The 20,258-nt window shown below is 60.8% G+C and overlaps 2 protein-coding genes across 2 annotated transcripts; both read right to left on the bottom strand.

Annotated features, from left to right (window-relative positions):
- Positions 1-2,685: 2,685 nt before the first annotated feature.
- LOC129734233 (methanethiol oxidase-like) lies at positions 2,686-9,547 on the bottom strand. Its single transcript, XM_055696870.1, has 12 exons — positions 8,326-9,547; positions 7,851-7,904; positions 7,372-7,484; positions 6,469-6,654; positions 5,828-5,948; positions 5,535-5,737; positions 5,038-5,221; positions 4,609-4,683; positions 4,189-4,310; positions 3,996-4,088; positions 3,628-3,746; positions 2,686-2,984 (listed from the first exon to the last, which is right to left on the bottom strand). Exons 1-12 carry the CDS (start codon positions 8,327-8,329, stop codon positions 2,822-2,824), a joined length of 1,437 nt encoding a protein of 478 aa, XP_055552845.1. The 5' UTR covers positions 8,330-9,547; the 3' UTR covers positions 2,686-2,821.
- Positions 9,548-14,146: 4,599 nt separating this feature from the next.
- LOC129734227 (methanethiol oxidase-like) lies at positions 14,147-19,858 on the bottom strand. The gene is made up of 11 exons (XM_055696818.1): positions 19,680-19,858; positions 19,201-19,313; positions 18,298-18,483; positions 17,657-17,777; positions 17,384-17,566; positions 16,869-17,051; positions 16,440-16,514; positions 16,030-16,151; positions 15,837-15,929; positions 15,469-15,587; positions 14,147-14,825 (listed from the first exon to the last, which is right to left on the bottom strand). The coding sequence occupies exons 3-11, from the start codon at positions 18,463-18,465 to the stop codon at positions 14,663-14,665; spliced, it is 1,227 nt and encodes a 408-aa protein (XP_055552793.1). The 5' UTR covers positions 18,466-18,483; positions 19,201-19,313; positions 19,680-19,858; the 3' UTR covers positions 14,147-14,662.
- Positions 19,859-20,258: the final 400 nt, after the last annotated feature.

The following is a 20,258-nucleotide window of genomic DNA, read 5'->3' as shown; positions in this document are numbered from 1 at the left end:
GAGGCAGCAGCAAGGCACTGACAGTCCCAAGCACCTTCCCCCAGGAGCAAGCCGCGGTCGACGGAGATTCCTTACCTGTGCTGGATCTCGCCTGCTGTGGAGCCACAGAAGGAGATGGTCCCGCCTGCATTACGCCTGCTGGGAGTAAGTCAAGAGAGAAGGTGCAGCTCCACAGGGATTCAGATATATGGGGAGCAGGATGGGGAGAAGGAGGGTTTGGGAAAAGGATGCCAAGGGGAGGATCCACACACCTTGGGGTGTGGGAGGTACCAGGGCAGCCTTGAGCGTCTTCCAGCTCTGGAAACATGCAGGGAAGCAATTTCAGTGCTGGCAGAACCTCCTCCCCTCCCACAGGGGAAGGGGCCGGGGCTGCTTCTGCACTCCACAATGCACGTGCTCTTCCACACAGGAAAAGCAAGGGCTGGGAGTCATCAAGGGAAAGCAGGCTGCTCCCCTCCGATCCCGGGCTAGAAGCAGCATCTCAAGTCTCCCCATGGGGCTGACGGAGTGCCCCGATGAGGGACGGGCAAGCACTGCATTCCCAACCACAGAAATAATTTTATGAGGTTGCAGATGTTAATCACAACTGAAAATGAAAAGTGAAGACTGGGTGTCTTTTAATTGCAGGATGACTGTTTACTGCGGGATGTTAATTTGCTGGCTGGGAGGAGGGCAGAAGCAACGTGCCCGTTTTCCCCATGACACGTCTGACTTAGTCAGTGCCTGCTGCTGCTGTGGCTGCGAAGTCGGGCGTCACAGGCTTGGTTTTAAGGGCTGTGCATGGATGCTCAGCTTTCGCAGGCACATCATGTCTGGCAGGCTGCTGCTGTGTCCTCTCCAGCATGTGCCCTGGAACCAGCAAGCTCGGTCAGTCGGTCACCGCCACCAGAGGCTCTCAGCCCCTCACACGTGAAGGCTGCCAGCAAAATGATCGATGGCCTCGGCTCAGGCTCTCCTGCACTCACATGCTTGTATTTGATGCTCAACCCTGTGGGTCTGCAGCGTGGTGCTCAGCACAGCTCCTGTGTCCCACCTTGCCTCCGACCAAGGAAAGCTGCTCCAAGAGGTCATAGGGCTTAAATGCAAAGGACAAGACATGTATGAGCAGCAGCCCGGCTTCACCTGACCTCACACACCTTCCACAGAAATGTCTGCTGCAGCTCAGCAGAATTGCCCTGAGAGGGTTGACTCCCTTAGGGAAGGGGGGTGATGCAGCAGTGCTTCTCCACATGGACAGCTCTTGGAAGCTGCAAAGGGCTTGAGGGTGCTGGTGCCAGGGAGAAGCACGTCCTCCCAAGAACCGCTGGAGGGAACAGTCGGAGCAGCCAAGGCCAGCCACCCCAACTCACCGCCTCCCCACACCAGGTGCATGCGGCCGCCGCAGCCACACCGCATCCCACGTTCCCGGGATAACTCACGCGCAAGCACGTGGAACGGCCCCCGCTCCCTGGAACGCGGCTATCGGGCCCCAAGGACCCGGGACAGCCCTTGGGGGGGTGGACGAGCTGGCTGCTAGTGGCAGAGACACGGCGGGGGCAGAGCAGGGCCTGGCGGTGGGTCGAGGGTCTGGGTCACCGCTGCAGCACTGCCCCTTGACCTTCACGGCCCCACGCAGCCCTGAGCCCCGGCCGAGCCCTCGCCTCGCTGTGCGGCCACCTGCAAGTCAGGGAGGGCGGAGGGAGCACCAGGGTGCAGCACCTCTGCCGAGACACCCGCTGTGGAGGGTCTGCAGGGCGGTGAGAGCAGGTGCCTTCCAAATCCACCTCACCAGCAGGGACGCCCCCAAGGAGACCCTCCATCGAGCCACACTGGGGGGCCAGACCGCGGTACCACGCTCAAGCCATGCGTCAGGGACATCTCTCAGCTCCTGACACCCAAGACCTCGTCCAACATCAACCTCCCCAGGCAGCGAGAAGCGGCTGCGAGGAGGCAGCTCCTCCCCGACCTCTCTGACAGCTCGCTGGAGCTGTGGAACTGCTCCAGAAGGGATTGGTTTCCTCCTGGGACCATTAAGGGTGCACAGAAGAGCTGCAGCAACATGTTGGGCTGCAAAAAGTGAGAAGAAGGAAAGTGAAGATCTTTTCTTCCAAGGTAAGTATGTAAAACACTAACATTTATGATCATTCACATTATACCCCGATGTCTGCATCCTCTGGGTTGCAGGAAAACTAACAGGCACTCCTGGCAGCCCAGTGCTGTGGGCTTAGGGAATTCTGAAACCCTGACCAGAACACTGCCCACTGCTGAAAAGAGCTTAGAAAGGCTTTGGTGAAACAAGACGCATGAAGATGTAGCTGATGCGAAGGACAATTTTATTCATGTTTAAAGCAGAAGACAGGAGCAAACCGGTGTCAGGAAGCAGGCACTTCTTTCCAAACCCAAGCGCGTGACAGCCCTGGAGGGACGACACGGGGTGGCCCCAGCACTGAGAAGCCAGCCAGGAGGCTCTTGTGCCGCGGGAAGAGTGTCCAGGAATGACCTGGCTGAAGAACAGTAACGCCGACAACGTGGGTGCTTCCCCTCCTTCTGAGGCACCGCACGCTGCACAGCTCCGTACCGCAGCAGCTGCCCCGGCTCTGCTCCGCGCCTCGGGCCCGGGGACCGCTCGGCACTGGGAACAGCGCTGACCACGTGCCCTGTGCCTCCGTGCACTGCTCTGCCTGACCCAGCCCCGCACGGTGACGCGGAGCTCCCGCAGCTCCTGTCAGCAGAAACCCAGACTCCAGCAAGGCGTGGGGACCCCCGAACCCAACGATCCTACGCTGCTCCCTGACGGCTGCACCACAGAAGAGAGAGGAGGAGGGAGCCTGTCGCAGGGCACCTAGGCCAAGATATCGGAGGTGGAGTCTCCGGAAGCGAAGCGGATGTCATGGGCAAGGCAAGGCCTGTTGAGTTCCTTCCCAAAATCCACCAGGAAGTTCTTGTTCACGCACAGGCCGCCCTTCTCAGTGTCCACGTCAATCTGCAGCATGACGGAGCCTTCCCTGCGAGGGAACAAGAGCGCAGCGGTCACAGGCAAGCAAGCCAGGGCCCTGTTCCGGGGCTCCTGCCCGCACCTCCCCGTTCCGTATGGAGGAGGAGGCCGGCTCCTTCACATCTGCTCTTCCGCAGGGAGGAGGGCGCGGAGGCTCCCTTCCAGTGGGGCCACACGCCCGCGCTCACATCTTTTCCCTGAATGCTCGATGGACGCGGGCGAACCGCCGGGAATGACGTGGCAGGCGGGCTGGAGCTTGGCTCTGCGCTGGAGAGAGACCATCGCCCGCTCTGCCAGACGAAAACCTCTGGGGGGGACACCTGGGGAGGCGCTGCCAGAGTGGCCTGGCCTGGCTGCCGGGGCTCCACGGGCGGATCCTCTCCGCCTTCCCGGCTGGAGCGCTCCCGGGCTCTCCCGAGCACAGGCCGGGCACTGCGGCTCCACACAGGCAGCAGCTGCACCTCACTCGGCCAGGGGCGCCGGGGTCAGGCGCACGTGAGATCCCGCCCGAGGAAGCTGCGGGGACCACGTTAGGAGGCCCCGTCCCCTGCAGTCACAGAGGTGTCCTCAGAGCCCCCCCAGCGAGGCGCCTTTCCCCTTTGGATCGCAGGGGCCGTGCAAAAGAGGCCTCGCGCCTGCCCAGCGCTTCTCACCTGACCAAGTTCGGGTAGAACTGCTTGTCCCACGTGCTGTAGAAGGAGTTGGTGACGTACAGCCTCTTGCCGTCCACGCTGAGCTGCATTTTACTGGGGCCGCCGTACACTCTCTTGCACTGCAGGCACAACAGACAGCCCTGGCGTTACTGGCTTTTCCCGCAGCAGCCAAGCACAAGCCGGAGCAGGGAGCGGGCCGCAGCGGAGCAGAGCGGCTGCCTCCCCTGCCAGTGCAGGCAAGCGGCCAGCAGCTGCGGGCACACGGGCCGCTGCAGCGGAGACCTGCCCCAGAGCCCGCGGGCAGGGAATTTGCCGAGCAGAGCCCAAGCGCAAAGGACACCAGAGGGCAAAGAGGCCACGGAGCTCACCTTGACCACCAAGGGGTCCGGCTGGCACTTCAGCTCTTCGTCTCTGCACACGGTGACGGGTCCCCCTCTGAGGATGCTGCCTCCCACAAACACCTGGAAGCGAGGCAGGGGGAGACACGTGGCCTTGTCACGCGGCCACCGCCAGACCCTCCTAAGGAACGCAGCGGTGCCAGCCCTTCCGCTCCCGCCTTACCTGCCCCACCAGCCTGGGCTTGCAGGTCTTGGAGAGCTCATACTGGCGGATGTCTCCGTGCAGCCAGTTGCTGAGGTACAGGTACTTGTCATCCGTCGAGATGACGAGGTCCACCGTGAAGGCTAGGGCACACAAACAAAAAGCTCCAGAGAAGGCAGCGCCCACAGAGAACGCGCCTCTCCCTGCCACCCTGGACGTCGTGCCTATGGTGCACGAGAGCCGCCCGAGCGCGCAGGCTGCAGCTGGGGCAGCGGTGCCTCCTCGGGGTGCGCACAGCCCCTGCCCCCTCCGACAAGCCTTCTGCCATCTTTGCGCGGCACAGCGCCGCGGGTCAGTGAGGGGGTCTCTGCCGGGCTGCACGACACAGTGCTACAGGAGGGAATATATAAAAAAAATAAACACCCCTCGGGGCACACAGACCTGGCATCTTGGGCATAATCCATCCTGTCACGTCCTTGGCCGGTATCCGAATCACCTCCTCTACGGCCCATTTGTCTCTCTGCACAAGGAATATGGGCACAGCACTGTAAGTGCTCCAGGCTGCTCAGGCGAGAGCGCTGCCCGGCACTCGCACGCCTGCGCAGCCGGCAAAGCTGCCGGAGGAAAGCTGCCGCTGCGCCCAGCTACGGCGAGCAGGCACGGCTGGGGCGGCACCGGCCAACAGCAGCAGCAAGGCTGAGCCTCCTCGCTCAGATGAATCCCCCAGCCTAAGGGTCCGGAGCTGGCTCCGCACGCTGCCCTCTCCACACGCCTCCTCCTTTCTCCCCGCCACCCCGCGTTTCTTCGGTGCCTTTCCCAGTCGCCCTGAAGCTCCCCACGGCCGGGTCTCCCCGGCTGCTGGCAGAACACTTGCCTCGCACTTGTAGAAGCGGTAGACAATGCCGCTCAGGGCACAGCTGACGTATCCCTCGGCAGCATCGGGGTTGTGGAGGAACTTCACGCTCAGGGGCAGAGAGTCCTCCCCCAGGTCGAAGCACTGGGTGAGGGTGTGGCAGGACAAGTTCCACACGTTCAGAGCGGCGCCCAAAGACCCCTGCGGAAGAGGAAGACCACGTCAGAAGATGAGGGGCCACCTGTGGAGACTAATCCCTCCCCAAATGCTCGCACTCGGGGACAGCCCCGGCAGTGACCAGCCAGAGCCTGCAGAGAAGCCGCCGCGCTTGAGGGAGCAGCGGGAGAGGGCAGGGACCAGCCTGGGGTAAGGACAGGCGCTGCACGTCCTGCAGCCGTGCCTCTAGGACGGGCCGTTCGTGGGGACGTCTGCCTGTCCCCCCTCTCCAGCTCCGGCTCTCGCGCTGACGGCCCCGGCAGCCTCCCACCACCCCCGCTGAGCTCTGGCTCAGCACTTGCATCCGCATTCCCTCACCTTTCTTCAAGTCGTCAGGATTAAACCCGCGTCCCGCGCGTTTTGGGACCAGTCCGGCAGAGCTGATGAGAACGTTGTGGCGCGGCTGGTACCAGAAGTCGTATCCAGTCGGGGGGGCTTCACACTCATTCTCCCAGTTCCCCTTCAGCTCAAAGGTCTCTCCATCCAGCACAATGAATCCACCTGGGGCGCAAAAAGGGGACGCACGATCAATCGCGTACTCCGCTTCCAAAGCAGCCCGTTTCCTTGTGGAGTCATCGCCGGGCAAAGTACCTTTCCCGTTGCCAGCTGGGTCTCCCATGTTGGCAATCAGGATGTCACCATTAGGCAGGCTGTGCACTACGCTGAGGTATCCCTTGTTGCACTTCCAGAAGACATCCACTGGCTCAATCATCTGATAAAAGGTCACAGAGACACACACACCTCAGCCGGCGACTGCTCGGCTCATTTCACGCTCCCTGGCAGAGCCTTTGGCCACCAGAGACTCCTGCAAACCTCCGATGCTTGCGGGAGCTTTCGTTCCAAGGACTCCCACTTGCCAGGGGCTGCTCCTCCTTGCAGAGGAGCACAGAAGCCCCTGAGCTGCCCCTCTGCGCAGAGGAGAATGCAGCAACACCGAACCCATCACAGCCTGTCTGTCCACCGCACTGCTGGGGCGGCAGGTGTGGTGCGGGGCGTGACTGCCCACGATTAGGCTCTCTGAACGCAACAGGCGGAGAGAGAGGGACGCAAGGATGAGCAGAGCCTTCCTTGGTCTGGAAAGGAGAGAGCCGAGCGGAAAACGTGACCCAGCTCCCTAAAACCGGGGTAGAAGAGGAAATGAAGACAGAACCCTTCTTCCCTGTGTATTATCCCAGAAGCACCAGTTCCCAACTCCTTCCCAGAAACTTGTCCTTGCGTCACCTGAGGCATACCTTACACAGCTTGGGAGCCCGGCACTGGGAACCCACATCCACCACGTAAATGCGGGAGGAAATCAAACAGGGAAGAATCAGCTTGTTCCTCCTCGGTGTGGCAGTGTCAAAGCAGGCGCAGCCAGCGCTCCACCCCGAGGAATGCAGCTCGTCTTTGAGGTTGGGCATGGGCAGGCGGTGGATCACCTAGGCAGCCAAGGCAGAGTTAGGGTTCGCACAGGGAGGCAGGGAGAAACGGGGACCCTCACGCTGGCAGATGCTTCTGGCTTGGCAGCCTCCACCTGCGCGCCTGGCACTGCCTGCAGAGCTCCGGGACGAGAACACTGCTCCGTGCACTGGCCGCTGCTCCGCGTTAGGGCACGGCGTGCCGCTGAGAGGAGACCGTTCCCCATGCCGAGCAGCCACCCACAGGCTGATCCAGAGCACGTGCTCAGGAGCTCACTAGCAGCACCAAGACTCTCGGGAAGTGAGTTGGGAAGTGAGTCAGAGCCGACCTGTCCCCAGGACACCGAGCCGGAGACGACTCAACCGCAGCCAGGCACACACAGGACAGCGCAAAGACAGCAGGAAGGTGAGTTTGCAGGCAGACAACAGCCCTCTCTCACACGTACAACCGCGGAGAAGCAAGAGAGAGACCTGTTGTGACAGAACTCACCAGGGGTTTCCCAGATGGGTCTTGGCAGGGCATGACCAGGCAGCAGGAGGGAACGGTGGACAGGAGAGAAAAATGCCCAAGACAAGAAGGTGCCAGGCATAGAGAGACGCCTGGCATCCCAGGGTGGCTATCAAGCAACCTGGAGTCCCAAGCAAAAAGGAGGAAAGGTCCCGAATGCCGAGGCACCATGAAGCACAGAGCCAGCAGCTGGGCACCATCCCAGGCAAGCGCTGCAGGGACACGGGTACCTGGCAGTAACAGGGAGATCTGGGGTTGAGGTCAATGGTGGCCAGGAAGTCAGGCTGCTCCACGCAGGTTTCCCTGTAGGTGCAGGTCACGTAGGCAACCTCCTCTCTAGGAGCTGCGTAGAAGGAAAGCTTGTGTTAAAGCACGCCGTGAACCAGCCAGGCGGGAAAAGAAAAGCTTCAGCAGACCCTCAGAGAAGACTGAACTCACTTTTCTGGATGCCAAGACCTTCCTACAGGCAGCTGAACGCAACGACCTGCAGCTATTCCATCCCTTCCTCCTTGCGCACTGACAACTGCCCAACCCTGGCTCCGTTACCGACCCAGAGGCACGAGAACAACCACAGCGGAGAAGATCTCCACGGAGGTACCGTCCTGCCCCTTTGGGGGAGGGGACTCGGCACACGTTCACGGGGGTCTCCACTAACAGGGAGCTCTCTCCCAAACACCACCCGCTGCACGACACGCTCGAGAGGACTTGCCTTTCACAGCCTCCGGGCAGGTGGGGTACTCGTAGCACTGAGCTCTGCATCTGTCTGGGTTGGGGAGAAGAATAAAATGAGAAACGTCCACGTCCCAGACGGTGCCTACTCGGAAGCCTCTGTCCCACCCAAGGGACCTTCTCCCACCCCAGCTCTCAACGGGGACCTCTGTGACCGGCCCCTGCTCCGCTTATGGCACTGACGACCCCCCGACCCAGGAGAGGAATCCTCCCTGAAGCGCCACCAGGGCCGTCCCAGAACAGAGAGAACCTTCGGCCCCAGCCGGACAAGGTGCCACACTCCAGTGCCACCCCTCTCCTCCCTGCAGCGGAACAGACCTGCCAGTCCCCAGCGGGGACTCGGGTCCAAGGGGGGATGTCCGCAGCCCCCAGGCAGTGGCTGCAGCCCGGTCCAGGATGGAGCCACAAGGCTCGGAGCTGCTGTGGGCTGCGGGAGGCTGCAGAGCATCGCTTACCCATGCTGACGGCCTTCTGGTTCACTCTCCTGGAGCAGAGGTGCTGGGACTGGAGGTGCGGCTCGCTGTCTGCCTCGCCGGAGTGGGATGTGCTGTGCCGAGGCTGCTCCGAGGGGGCCTTATATACAAGGCAAAAGGGTGGGGGGAGAAAGCAGCTGCCAAGGGAGGAGCCATCGCTCCTCGGCGTTTGGGAGGTGCCAGACCAGCGCTGCGGCTTCTTTCCGCCTTGCTAACCACCAATCTAGAGGAAAAATCTGCTGGTGCGTGCAGGTCTTTTCCCTAAACACAGCCTCCTGTATCTGATCCTGGCGCTCTGGTGATCTCCAGTGGACTTCTTCAGGCTCTGGAGGCCCCCATGCCCCGGCCGAGAAACAAGCTCATTGCAGCCATCCCCCGTGCCCAGGTGGCTGCCACACAAATGTGCAGCGGCTGCAAATTCCGCACGAGGGATGAGAAGCCCATCTAGATCAGCGTCCCCACCAGCAGGCTCCTGGAGACAACAACGTGTAAACGTAGAGAGGGCACCAAAGGCACCTCTGAAATCCAGACCCCGAGAGAAGGCACGTCTGTCTGGGGGCGAGCTGAAGGCATCACGGGTTCCCTGGGCTCCGCTCAGCAAGCCAGCCCAGAGGCGCCTCTACCCAAAAGAGGCTTCTGGAGCCCTGAGGGCTGCAAACTGGGATACAGGGCTCACAAGAGGAGGCAGGGGGCTCCAACAGTGCTGACGGCAGAAGAGACTGGAGGAGCTGCCGGCATCTCCTGAACAGCGAAGGAACACACCAGGCTGGAAATGGGTGCCTGGGCAAACGCCATCTGCGCCCCTGCTGATGCAGCACCTGCAAGGTCAAGACGTGCCCGTCGCCTCGCAGGTTGGCATCTCCACAGGGGGACGTCAGCCCACCTGTGGGAAATCGGAACCTTTAGGACTCGGGGCAACTCAGCAGAGCAAAACAGTGCCTGGCCAGTAGCTACGTACCCTCCCCACCAGTCTGGTCAAGGAATACCAAAGCCCCACAGCAGGCACCGACACCGCAAAGGGCCTGGCACCGGTGCGGCTGTATTACATACAAACTGGACAAAACTGCCACAAAACACCCCTGGGAAGAGCAGAGATCTCTCCTAAAGGGCCTGAGGTGCTGCAGAGAAGAATTTTGGAAGAAGGGTCCCCTCCTGAGACCACCAGCACCCTGGCTGCCACCAGCTGCCAAACTAAAGCAGGAAGAAAACACCAAGTGCCATGGAACGTGAATGAGTATCGTATCTTGTGGAAGAACGCCTCAACCAGTGGGCAAATTACACGGGGTACGTAATTGCTCCACATAGGAATGCAGACACATCTGACAGCGCCATTAAAGCAGCCCTCAGGAGATCCTCATCAGAAGCGATAGCCTGTCTCACTAGGGCTGTAATTAATGGCGCTCTGCTTCCAGAACAGCGCTTTTAACGTGCAACAGGCAGACACGGGAGCAGCCTGGCACCAGCGCCCAGCGCTCGCGCACTGCCCAGAGGCAGGTGGGACCAGCTGGCCAAAGGCCTTGTTTCAGGCAGCAGAAAAGGAGAATAATGGGAGCCTTTGATGCAGGCTGGTGCTCACTTATTCCACAAAGAGCGGACACTTCATTTTCCAGGCTGACAGGGTGCACGGCCTCAGCGTAGGCTCCAGGGAACACGGACCAGGGGATGCTGCTCACCAAAGGACACCCAGGCCTGACGGGAGGATGCAGCGGCAGCTCTGGTCCAGCAACGAGACCTGTAAGTCCAGCAGCTGAGGCAGGCCAAAGGCAGAGCAGAACACAGCGCGCACTAGCCTGAGCTGAGCTGGAGGCTGAGCGGCCAGCAGGGATCCTGCAGGAATGAGGGGCTGCCTGGCGTTTGCCTAACACCATGGCAGCAAGCCCTCGGTCCAGGAGCAGCTCCACAGCTTGGAGCAGCTCTACACGGTGTCTCCCTCCTCTCTGCTCACCACTGCTCTGAGCTGGGCACAGCTGCCCATCCTTCTCCAACCAAACCCAACAGAGAGGTTCAGGCAGCGTCCCCGAGGTGCTGCCGCCCTGGTCTGCCCGGCTGGTGGGAAGCACGACCCGGGCCAGCGAAGCACAAGAAACTCCTGCTCCATCAGGGGCAACTTCAAGCGCGCAGCTGGTGCCTTTAGCGCAATGCTTCTGCTGTCACGATGTGCATGTCTCACTGCACCTTCTTCTCACCCCTGCACACCTGCTAATTAAAAACTTCATTAGTCTTCTGCTCATTAACAAAGTGCGCTGGTCATCCTATTTGGCTTTCCTCGGTGACGTCTTTGGCATCCCTCGCAAAACCAAGCTGCGGGGTGTAGAGTTTTCTCATTAAAACTGATAGTAGGAAGGATAAGAGCAGGCTCAGCAACACCGACGAGCAAGCAAGCGATGGTTAGCAGCGAACGCAGTCGGTGCGGTCTGCTCTCGGCCCAGGAACAGCTCCCTGTGGCAGGCACGGATGGGAAGCCGTGACATGGAGGAGCAATCAGGGGCTTCGCTGGACAGCCCACACGGAGGCGGCAACTGCTCCCCTCCTCCCGACCGTCTCTCCCAACCCTGATAGGGAAGAACACGCTGTAATTTTGATAATGGGCAAGACCAGGTGGCGCAATCTGGCGCAGGCTGGCACAGCACACAAACGCGTCAGGAGAAGACCCTGCCACACCAAGAACACCAAGTCTGCTCTGGATGCCCAGGCAAGAACTCCCCCGACGACAGGAGCACTCTCCAACCTTCCCCGCCTTCCCCAGGGAAGGCGTTCGCTTCCCGACTCACGTTGCATCACAACACACGTCCACGTGCTGCCTGCAAGGTTGGCTGGAGGCAACGTCAGCGCTTCTCCCTCGAGGCGCCTCTCCGCCTTCGCCCCACCGCGGGGCCGGCCACCCCTTCCCCTCCAAACGCGGCGGTTGCTGCTGCTGTGGGACTCACTGGGGAGGGGGCAGGAAGGTCTGGCCACAAGCACGGCAGCAGCGCCAGCCCCCTCCCCAGCACAGCCCACAGCTACGACTGCACAAACCCATCCAAAAGCCACGTCCTTAGGTTGTCATTTCAGACACCGTGGAATGACAAGTGGCTTCAGGCGGCCACCAAAGGGCCCTGAGTGTGCAGGTGAGTCACTTGTCTGGCAGCGCGGTTTTCTGCCGGATCAGCTCCTTCTCCCGCAGCCGCACAATCGCTCCATCTGGCACAAGAGGAGTGCAGGAGGAGTGGCAGCCCCACGCAGCTGGGGAGGACGGACGAGCAGGACCTGCTCTTTCTCCTCTCCCAGGCCTCTGCCTAAAGACAGGCATTAGCACCTTCCCTGAAAGGTCCCTGCGAGCACTGCAGATCCGACCCCAGGCTTACACAAATGAAATAAAACCCAGAACGGTTGACTTTCCTCCGCTGATGGAGAAGGAAATGCAGACTGGGAATACAAACGCCGAGCAGAGCAGTTTAACTAAACATTTCAGGTTACGCTCCGAGGACTCATTTACGCTCCCCTGGATGAGTTTCTGGTCAGTCTCTATTCATCCTACTAGGAACGTGAAGGCAGAATATGTGTCAGTGGTTTGCTCTTCTATCGCAGAACAGAGTATTTTTATCTATGGTGAAACAACCTAATCGATACCCTTTTCCACTCTCTGCAATAGCCATGCTTCCTATGCAAAATACTTTAAGAAACAACCAGAAAGTTACGTTTGCATCCTTATCTCCCCGGCAACTCCCTTAAGGCAAAGAAAGGTCACATTCATGCTCAGCACAACTTCCACATATTGAGCCCAGCTTCCAAACGCTGAAATGAGCAAATGCTGCAAAAGCACAGCAAAAAGCACGCAGGAGGGTTAGGAGATCGCAGTATCCATCTGTTGCAGCCTAGAGGGGAGGAGATCAAATGTGGGGGTCTTCTGCTGCTAAGAGTTAATATAGGCTGGGATTAATTCTTGCCTCTGTTGCTATCCAGAAGGAGAGGGAAAACTGAAGGCTCATCTGAAAAGAAGACCTGGGGCAGAACGGAGTGGGCAGAACGGAGCACTCGTAACGGCTGCACCGCCAACAGGTTTTGTCAGGACGCCGGTTCCCAGTCCTGTAGCTACAAGTCTCGTCTTAACTGGGTGCATTAATGAGCAGCGCAGCCTAAGGATGCTCTCAGCTCCTCATCACGTGCCACCCTCCCTCTGAGCTGGTGCCCCAGCACAAAGCACTTCTGCGACCTCTTGGAAGCTGCAAAGGGCTTGAGGGTGCTGGTGCCAGGGAGAAGCACGTCCTCCCAAGAACCGCTGGAGGGAACAGTCGGAGCAGCCAAGGCCAGCCACCCCAACTCACCGCCTCCCCACACCAGGTGCATGCGGCCGCCGCAGCCACACCGCATCCCACGTTCCCGGGATAACTCACGTGCAAGCACGTGGAACGGCCCCCGCTCCCTGGAACGCGGCTATTGGGCCCCAAGGACCCGGGACAGCCCTTGGGGGGGTGGACGAGCTGGCTGCTAGTGGCAGAGACACGGCGGGGGCAGAGCAGGGCCTGGCGGTGGGTCGAGGGTCTGGGTCACCGCTGCAGCGCTGCCCCTTGACCTTCACGGCCCCACGCAGCCCTGAGCCCCGGCCGAGCCCTCACCTCGCTGCGCGGCCACCTGCAAGTCAGGGCGGGCGGTGGGAGCACCAGGGATGGGTGCCTGCGGGCCGGGGTCGCCCTCCCACCCGTGGAGAGGCGGCAGCACCTCTGCCGAGACACCCGCTGTGGAGGGTCTGCGGGGCGGCGAGAGCGGGCACCTTCCAAATCCACCTCACCAGCAGGGACGCCCCCGAGGAGACCCTCCATCGAGGCACGCTGGGGGCCAGACCGCGGTGCCACGCTCAAGCGATCGTGATGCTGAACAGCAGCACCCCAGGGTGCACAACAGGCGTAGCAACGTGTTTGCCCAAGAGAACCGTGAAGGAAGTAAATGAGTTTGTATTCTTCCAAGGTAAACACATAACAGGCTAACAGCTAGAAGGATCCTCTTTACATTCTAATTTTTGCAAACTCCAAGCCAATTATGGCTTTGGCTGCAAAGTGCACCCTTGTGAAGATGCTCAAGGTGAGTGGGGTTCATGTGAAGCCACGTGGGTGTGCAGCAGGTCTTGGAGGACGGCGGTCGCTGTCCCGTGTAGCACACGGGCTTACACCGTGTGACTGCGATTTGGCTTCTCACGCAGCACACGATAAACAGGAGGATGATTTACAGCTCCGGTAACTACATCTTGCTTTTGTGAAACAACAGTGAAAGAGAACAGCCAAATAAGAACTTTTAAGGACTGAGGTCACTTTGTAGGTCCTTTGGGTGAAAACACTAACTTTCCTTTCTCAACTGAGTTACGACTCTGCTGTCCATGTGAACTGAGCAAGCTGAAAGCAATCTTCTCTCCAGCAGTGTGCCAGCCACTTAACACAAGGGATTTCACTGGAGTGTCTACTAAAAGTATTCTTTCAGACCTTCATGCGTGGTAAAGCAAGCCCTACTAAAACCAAACGGTTGGCTTGGGCGATCACAACACTACGTTACTTTGACAAGGGATGTTCATTTGTGGCAGAAAAACAAATGGTTGGCAAGTTGCCCTATGAAACATGTCCCTGCAAGAATGAACACGAGAGAAGAACAAGCAAAGACGGCCACGACTGGAGACTTCCAGGAAGACGAACTGGCACTCTTGCAAAACCAGTGCCCTGTCTCAGGGATCTTCAAAACCCTGATCTTATCATTAACTACTGCTGGCATTTTCCCCTGAAATAAATTGGAAAGGCTTTGGTGAAACAAGACGCATGAAGATGTAGCTGATGCGAAGGACAATTTTATTCATGTTTAAAGCAGAAGACAGGAGCAAACCGGTGTCAGGAAGCAGGCACTTCTTTCCAAACCCAAGCGCGTGACAGCCCTGGAGGGATGACGCGGAGCGGCCCCAGCACCGAGAAGCCAGCCAGGTGGCTCTCGTGCCGCAGGAAGAGTGTCCAGGAACGACCTGGCTGAAGAACAGTAACGCCGACAAAGTGGGTGCTTCCCCTCCTTCTGAGGCACCGCACGCTGCACAGCTCCGTACCGCAGCAGCTGCCCCGGCTCTGCTCCGCGCCTCGGGCCCGGGGACCGCTCGGCACTGGGAACAGCGCTGACCACGTGCCCTGTGCCTCCGTGCACTGCTCTGCCTGACCCAGCCCCGCGCGGTGACGCGGAGCTCCCGCAGCTCCTGTCAGCAGAAACCCAGACTCCAGCAAGGCGTGGGGACCCCCGAACCCAACGATCCTACGCTGCTCCCTGACGGCTGCACCACAGAAGAGAGAGGAGGAGGGAGCCTGTCGCAGGGCGCCTAGGCCAAGATATCGGAGGTGGAGTCTCCGGAAGCGAAGCGGATGTCATGGGCAAGGCAAGGCCCGTTGAGTTCCTTCCCAAAATCCACCAGGAAGTTCTTGTTCACGCACAGGCCGCCCTTCTCAGTGTCCACGTCAATCTGCAGCATGACGGAGCCTTCCCTGCGAGGGAACAAGAGCGCAGCGGTCACAGGCAAGCAAGCCAGGGCCCTGTTCCGGGGCTCCTGCCCGCACCTCCCCGTTCCGTATGGAGGAGGAGGCCGGCTCCTTCACATCTGCTCTTCCGCAGGGAGGAGGGCGCGGAGGCTCCCTTCCAGCGGGGCCACACGCCCGCGCTCACATCTTTTCCCTGAATGCTCGATGGACGCGGGCGAACCGCCGGGAATGACGTGGCAGGCGGGCTGGAGCTTGGCTCTGCGCTGGAGAGAGACCATCGCCCGCTCTGCCAGACCAAAACCTCTGGGGGGGACACCTGGGGAGGCGCTGCCAGAGCGGCCTGGCCTGGCTGCCGGGGCTCCACGGGCGGATCCTCTCCGCCTTCCCGGCTGGAGCGCTCCCGGGCTCTCCCGAGCACAGGCCGGGCACTGCGGCTCCACGCAGGCGGCTGCTGCACCTCGCTCGGCCAGGGGCGCCGGGGTCAGGCGCACGTGAGATCCCGCCCGAGGAAGCTGCGGGGACCACGTTAGGAGGCCCCGTCCCCTGCAGTCACAGAGGTGTCCTCAGAGCCCCCCCAGCGAGGCGCCTTTCCCCTTTGGATCGCAGGGGCCGTGCAAAAGAGGCCTCGCGCCTGCCCAGCGCTTCTCACCTGACCAAGTTCGGGTAGAACTGCTTGTCCCACGTGCTGTAGAAGGAGTTGGTGACGTACAGCCTCTTGCCGTCCACGCTGAGCTGCATTTTACTGGGGCCGCCGTACACTCTCTTGCACTGCAGGCACAACAGACAGCCCTGGCGTTACTGGCTTTTCCCGCAGCAGCCAAGCACAAGCCGGAGCAGGGAGCGGGCCGCAGCGGAGCAGAGCGGCTGCCTCCCCTGCCAGCGCAGGCAAGCGGCCAGCAGCTGCGGGCACACGGGCCGCTGCAGCGGAGACCTGCCCCAGAGCCCGCGGGCAGGGAATTTGCCGAGCAGAGCCCAAGCGCAAAGGACACCAGAGGGCAAAGAGGCCACGGAGCTCACCTTGACCACCAAGGGGTCCGGCTGGCACTTCAGCTCTTCGTCTCTGCACACGGTGACGGGTCCCCCTCTGAGGATGCTGCCTCCCACAAACACCTGGAAGCGAGGCAGGGGGAGACACGTGGCCTTGTCACGTGGCCACCGCCAGACCCTCCTAAGGAACGCAGCGGTGCCAGCCCTTCCGCTCCCGCCTTACCTGCCCCACCAGCCTGGGCTTGCAGGTCTTGGAGAGCTCATACTGGCGGATGTCTCCGTGCAGCCAGTTGCTGAGGTACAGGTACTTGTCATCCGTCGAGATGACGAGGTCCACCGTGAAGGCTAGGGCACACAAACAAAAAGCTCCAGAGAAGGCAGCGCCCACAGAGAACGCGCCTCTCCCTGCCACCCTGGACGTCGTGCCTATGGTGCACGAGAGCCGCCCGAGCGCGCAGGCTGCAGCTGGGGCAGCGGTGCCTCCTCGGGGTGCGCGCAGCCCCTGCCCCCTCCGACAAGCCTTCTGCCATCTTTGCGCGGCACGGCGCCGCGGGTCAGTGAGGGGTCTCTGCCGGGCTGCACGACACAGCGCTCTGGGAGGGAAAATATAAACACCCCTCGGGGCACACAGACCTGGCATCTTGGGCATAATCCATCCTGTCACGTCCTTGGCTGGTATCCGAATCACCTCCTCTACGGCCCAGTTGTCTCTCTGCACAAGGAACATGGGCACCGCACCGTGAGCGATCCGGGCTGCTCAGGCGAGAGCGCTGCCCGGCACTCGCACGCCTGCGCAGCCGGCAAAGCTGCCGGAGGAAAGCTGCCGCTGCGCCCAGCTACGGCGAGCAGGCACGGCTGGGGCGGCACCGGCCAACAGCAGCAGCAAGGCTGAGCCTCCTCGCTCAGATGAATCCCCCAGCCTAAGGGTCCGGAGCTGGCTCCGCACACTGCCCTCTCCACACGCCTCCTCCTTTCTCCCCGCCACCCCGCGTTTCTTCGGTGCCTTTCCCAGTCGCCCTGAAGCTCCCCACGGCCGGGTCTCCCCAGCTGCTGGCAGAACACTTGCCTCGCACTTGTAGAAGCGGTAGACAATGCCGCTCAGGGCACAGCTGACGTATCCCTCGGCAGCATCGGGGTTGTGGAGGAACTTCACGCTCAGGGGCAGAGAGTCCTCCCCCAGGTCGAAGCACTGGGTGAGGGTGTGGCAGGACAAGTTCCACACGTTCAGGCGGCGCCCAAAGACCCCTGCGGAAAAGGAAGACCACGTCAGAAGATGAGGGGCCACCTGTGGAGACTAATCCCTCCCCAAATGCTCGCACTCGGGGACAGCCCCGGCAGTGACCAGCCAGAGCCTGCAGAGAAGCCGCCGCGCTTGAGGGAGCAGCGGGAGAGGGCAGGGACCAGCCTGGGGTAAGGACAGGCGCTGCACGTCCTGCAGCCGTGCCTCTAGGACGGGCCGTTCGTGGGGACGTCTGCCTGTCCCCCCTCTCCAGCTCCGGCTCTCGCGCTGACGGCCCCGGCAGCCTCCCACCACCCCGCTGAGCTCTGGCTCAGCACTTGCATCCGCATTCCCTCACCTTTCTTCAAGTCGTCAGGATTAAACCCGCGTCCCGCGCGTTTTGGGACCAGTCCGGCAGAGCTGATGAGAACGTTGTGGCGCGGCTGGTACCAGAAGTCGTATCCAGTCGGGGGGGCTTCACACTCATTCTCCCAGTTCCCCTTCAGCTCAAAGGTCTCTCCATCCAGCACAATGAATCCACCTGGGGCGCAAAAAGGGGACGCACGATCAATCGCGTACTCCGCTTCCAAAGCAGCCCGTTTCCTTGTGGAGTCATCGCCGGGCAAAGTACCTTTCCCGTTGCCAGCTGGGTCTCCCATGTTGGCAATCAGGATGTCACCATTAGGCAGGCTGTGCACTACGCTGAGGTATCCCTTGTTGCACTTCCAGAAGACATCCACTGGCTCAATCATCTGATAAAAGGTCACAGAGACACACACACCTCAGCCGGCGACTGCTCGGCTCATTTCACGCTCCCTGGCAGAGCCTTTGGCCACCAGAGACTCCTGCAAACCTCCGATGCTTGCGGGAGCTTTCGTTCCAAGGACTCCCACTTGCCAGGGGCTGCTCCTCCTTGCAGAGGAGCACAGAAGCCCCTGAGCTGCCCCTCTGCGCAGAGGAGAATGCAGCAACACCGAACCCATCACAGCCTGTCTGTCCACCGCACTGCTGGGGCGGCAGGTGTGGTGCGGGGCGTGACTGCCCACGATTAGGCTCTCTGAACGCAACAGGCGGAGAGAGAGGGACGCAAGGATGAGCAGAGCCTTCCTTGGTCTGGAAAGGAGAGAGCCGAGCGCAAAACGTGACCCAGCTCCCTAAAATCGGGGTGGAAGAGGAAATGAAGACAGAACCCTTCTTCCCTGTGTATTATCCCAGAAGCACCAGTTCCCAACTCCTTCCCAGAAACTTGTCCTTGCGTCACCTGAGGCATACCTTACACAGCTTGGGAGCCCGGCACTGGGAACCCACATCCACCACGTAAATGCGGGAGGAAATCAAACAGGGAAGAATCAGCTTGTTCCTCCTCGGTGTGGCAGTGTCAAAGCAGGCGCAGCCAGCGCTCCACCCCGAGGAATGCAGCTCGTCTTTGAGGTTGGGCATGGGCAGGCGGTGGATCACCTAGGCAGCCAAGGCAGAGTTAGGGTTCGCACAGGGAGGCAGGGAGAAACGGGGACCCTCACGCTGGCAGATGCTTCTGGCTTGGCAGCCTCCACCTGCGCGCCTGGCACTGCCTGCAGAGCTCCGGGACGAGAACACTGCTCCGTGCACTGGCCGCTGCTCCGCGTTAGGGCACGGCGTGCCGCTGAGAGGAGACCGTTCCCCATGCCGAGCAGCCACCCACAGGCTGATCCAGAGCACGTGCTCAGGAGCTCACTAGCAGCACCAAGACTCTCGGGAAGTGAGTTGGGAAGTGAGTCAGAGCCAACCTGTCCCCAGGACACCGAGCCGGAGACGACTCAACCGCAGCCAGGCACACACAGGACAGCGCAAAGACAGCAGGAAGGTGAGTTTGCAGGCAGACAACAGCCCTCTCTCACACGTACAACCGCGGAGAAGCAAGAGAGAGACCTGTTGTGACAGAACTCACCAGGGGTTTCCCAGATGGGTCTTGGCAGGGCATGACCAGGCAGCAGGAGGGAACGGTGGACAGGAGAGAAAAATGCCCAAGACAAGAAGGTGCCAGGCATAGAGAGACGCCTGGCATCCCAGGGTGGCTATCAAGCAACCTGGAGTCCCAAGCAAAAAGGAGGAAAGGTCCCGAATGCCGAGGCACCATGAAGCACAGAGCCAGCAGCTGGGCACCATCCCAGGCAAGCGCTGCAGGGACACGGGTACCTGGCAGTAACAGGGAGATCTGGGGTTGAGGTCAATGGTGGCCAGGAAGTCAGGCTGCTCCACGCAGGTTTCCCTGTAGGTGCAGGTCACGTAGGCAACCTCCTCTCTAGGAGCTGCGTAGAAGGAAAGCTTGTGTTAAAGCACGCCGTGAACCAGCCAGGCGGGAAAAGAAAAGCTTCAGCAGACCCTCAGAGAAGACTGAACTCACTTTTCTGGATGCCAAGACCTTCCTACAGGCAGCTGAACGCAACGACCTGCAGCTATTCCATCCCTTCCTCCTTGCGCACTGACAACTGCCCAACCCTGGCTCCGTTACCGACCCAGAGGCACGAGAACAACCACAGCGGAGAAGATCTCCACGGAGGTACCGTCCTGCCCCTTTGGGGGAGGGGACTCGGCACACGTTCACGGGGGTCTCCACTAACAGGGAGCTCTCTCCCAAACACCACCCGCTGCACGACACGCTCGAGAGGACTTGCCTTTCACAGCCTCCGGGCAGGTGGGGTACTCGTAGCACTGAGCTCTGCATCTGTCTGGGTTGGGGAGAAGAATAAAATGAGAAACGTCCACGTCCCAGACGGTGCCTACTCGGAAGCCTCTGTCCCACCCAAGGGACCTTCTCCCACCCCAGCTCTCAACGGGGACCTCTGTGACCGGCCCCTGCTCCGCTTATGGCACTGACGACCCCCCGACCCAGGAGAGGAATCCTCCCTGAAGCGCCACCAGGGCCGTCCCAGAACAGAGAGAACCTTCGGCCCCAGCCGGACAAGGTGCCACACTCCAGTGCCACCCCTCTCCTCCCTGCAGCGGAACAGACCTGCCAGTCCCCAGCGGGGACTCGGGTCCAAGGGGGGATGTCCGCAGCCCCCAGGCAGTGGCTGCAGCCCGGTCCAGGATGGAGCCACAAGGCTCGGAGCTGCTGTGGGCTGCGGGAGGCTGCAGAGCATCTCTTACCCATGCGGATGCCCTTCATGTTCACTCTCCTGGAGCAGAGGTGCTGGGACTGGAGGTGCGGCTCGCTGTCTGCCTCGCCGGAGTGGGATGTGCTGTGCCGAGGC

Source organism: Falco cherrug, chromosome 19 (genome assembly GCF_023634085.1).
Source record: "Falco cherrug isolate bFalChe1 chromosome 19, bFalChe1.pri, whole genome shotgun sequence".
Taxonomy (NCBI): domain Eukaryota; kingdom Metazoa; phylum Chordata; class Aves; order Falconiformes; family Falconidae; genus Falco; species Falco cherrug.
Note: the sequence above shows the minus strand (reverse complement) of the source record. Positions and strands in the feature narration are given on the sequence as shown.

Excerpts from the sequence above, each read along its gene's own strand:
- LOC129734233 (XM_055696870.1), bottom strand. Across the intron at positions 7,485-7,850 it reads CTGCCCGGAGGCTGTGAAAG|CTCCTAGAGAGGAGGTTGCC; the intron begins GCAAGTCCTCTC and ends CCTTCTACGCAG. Across the intron at positions 2,985-3,627 it reads TTCTACCCGAACTTGGTCAG|GGAAGGCTCCGTCATGCTGC; the intron begins GTGAGAAGCGCT and ends GTTCCCTCGCAG.
- LOC129734227 (XM_055696818.1), bottom strand. The coding sequence starts at position 18,465 with ATGCCCAACCTCAAAGACGAGCTGCATTCCTCGGGGTGGAGCGCTGGC. Across the intron at positions 16,515-16,868 it reads CTTCTACAAGTGCGAGGCAA|ACAACTGGGCCGTAGAGGAG; the intron begins GTGTTCTGCCAG and ends TTGTGCAGAGAG. Across the intron at positions 16,152-16,439 it reads GATTATGCCCAAGATGCCAG|CCTTCACGGTGGACCTCGTC; the intron begins GTCTGTGTGCCC and ends TGTGTGCCCTAG.